This window comes from Glycine max, chromosome 17 (assembly GCF_000004515.6).
Source record: "Glycine max cultivar Williams 82 chromosome 17, Glycine_max_v4.0, whole genome shotgun sequence".
In the NCBI taxonomy this organism is placed as follows: Eukaryota; Viridiplantae; Streptophyta; class Magnoliopsida; order Fabales; family Fabaceae; genus Glycine; species Glycine max.
In genome coordinates, this window is record NC_038253.2 from 21,058,117 (window position 1) to 21,059,492 (window position 1,376).

Below are 1,376 nucleotides of genomic sequence, written 5' to 3' on the forward strand. Positions count from 1 at the left end.
TTTTGGTGAGGTTGGTAAAATTCTGGTTAAATTGCAGGGACTATTTTGATTTCACGTGTAACTTTCAGGGACTAAGTTGACAGTAAGTGACAACTTACAGGGACTAAAACAATATAAACCTATATCTTTCAGGGACTAAAATGACAGTTACGCTTTGATTTTCTGGAACCAATTATACAGTTATGCAGCATTGTTTTTTGACAGATTATTGCCCTTATGCAGAACTGAATCTTATGCAATTTTGCAACAAAATGAACATACTAAGACAACAAAATAACATTCCTTAGATTAGAATTACATCAAATTGATTAAAAGCATTCAAGTAGATAACAACATGAACACACTAAGACTCAAATTACATCATTACACTTAATATATATATTCCTAGTACTTGTGAATACATACAAACAACACCATTGACAACAATTGGATTAAGAACATTCCATAGACAATTGTTCTTAACATCTTCATTTCAATCCCCACACAATCAAGCTTTGAGTTAACTTGAGCCTTCCACATTGTCTTATCTTCCTCTCTTCCAAATTGTCTTCTTTGTTCCATGGAAAATGTCCCAAGTGAATCATCAACTCCAAGTGCTTCAATCAATTGATCAACCCAAATAAAGTACCCACAATATCCAACTTCATCCTGAAAAGCCCTAAATAGAAACCCTAAATCAAAAACCCCCAATGTGAAATCAAAACCCTAAATCAATAAATGTGAAATAGACATACCTTATTAATTGAACAAGTGAAAAACGCCCTTCCTCTGTTAATATTTGTTCCAGCAACACGCCTAACAGCCCTTCTACCACAACCACAAAAAAGAACAACTTGTGATGAAACTCTTGTTCGAGATGATGATGCATTGCTCCTCTGCGACATTGTTGATAGTAAGAGAGAACGAAATGGTGCGATTTTTGAGGTCTATTGAGATGATTAGAAGTGCAAATATGGAGGAGGAGGAGAAGAGGGCATAGGTTTTGTTTAAGGGTTATGTTAAAGAAGAAGAAGAAGAGGAGGAGGATATATGAGGGTTTTTTACTTTCGTTTTGGTCCCTCATTTCATTAAAATAAACAAAATTAGAAATAAAAAATCCACATAATCATGTCTGTGTGGCACTTAACGAGCCACATCAGCGATAACTGACGGCGTTAACTACTCCATTCACGGCAGGGACTAACGTGACTAACAGATTGCACTTTCAGGGACTATTTTGCAATTTATCACGATTCAGGGACCAAATTGACAGCGAGTTACACTTTCAGGGACCAAAATGACTATTTACCCTAAATTTTATAAAATTCAGAGTTGTCTAAGTATTTTTCTAAAAAAAATTTAAAAATAGCATTTCATAATAATTTCAATGTTAAAAA

General features: G+C 34.4%; 1 protein-coding gene across 1 annotated transcript; it reads right to left on the reverse strand.

Moving 5' to 3' along the window:
* Positions 1–384: 384 nt before the first annotated feature.
* LOC102668241 (uncharacterized) lies at positions 385–969 on the reverse strand. Its single transcript, XM_006601460.3, has 2 exons — positions 735–969; positions 385–648 (listed from the first exon to the last, which is right to left on the reverse strand). Exons 1-2 carry the CDS (start codon positions 882–884, stop codon positions 385–387), a joined length of 414 nt encoding a protein of 137 aa, XP_006601523.1. The 5' UTR covers positions 885–969.
* Between the last annotated feature and the right edge of the window lie 407 nt (positions 970–1,376).

Bases quoted from the DNA above. Each gene is read 5' to 3' on its own strand.
- LOC102668241 (XM_006601460.3), bottom strand. From the start codon at position 884: ATGTCGCAGAGGAGCAATGCATCATCATCTCGAACAAGAGTTTCATCA. The intron at 649-734 runs GTATGTCTATTT...AGGGCTTTTCAG, and splicing joins TCACTTGTTCAATTAATAAG to GATGAAGTTGGATATTGTGG.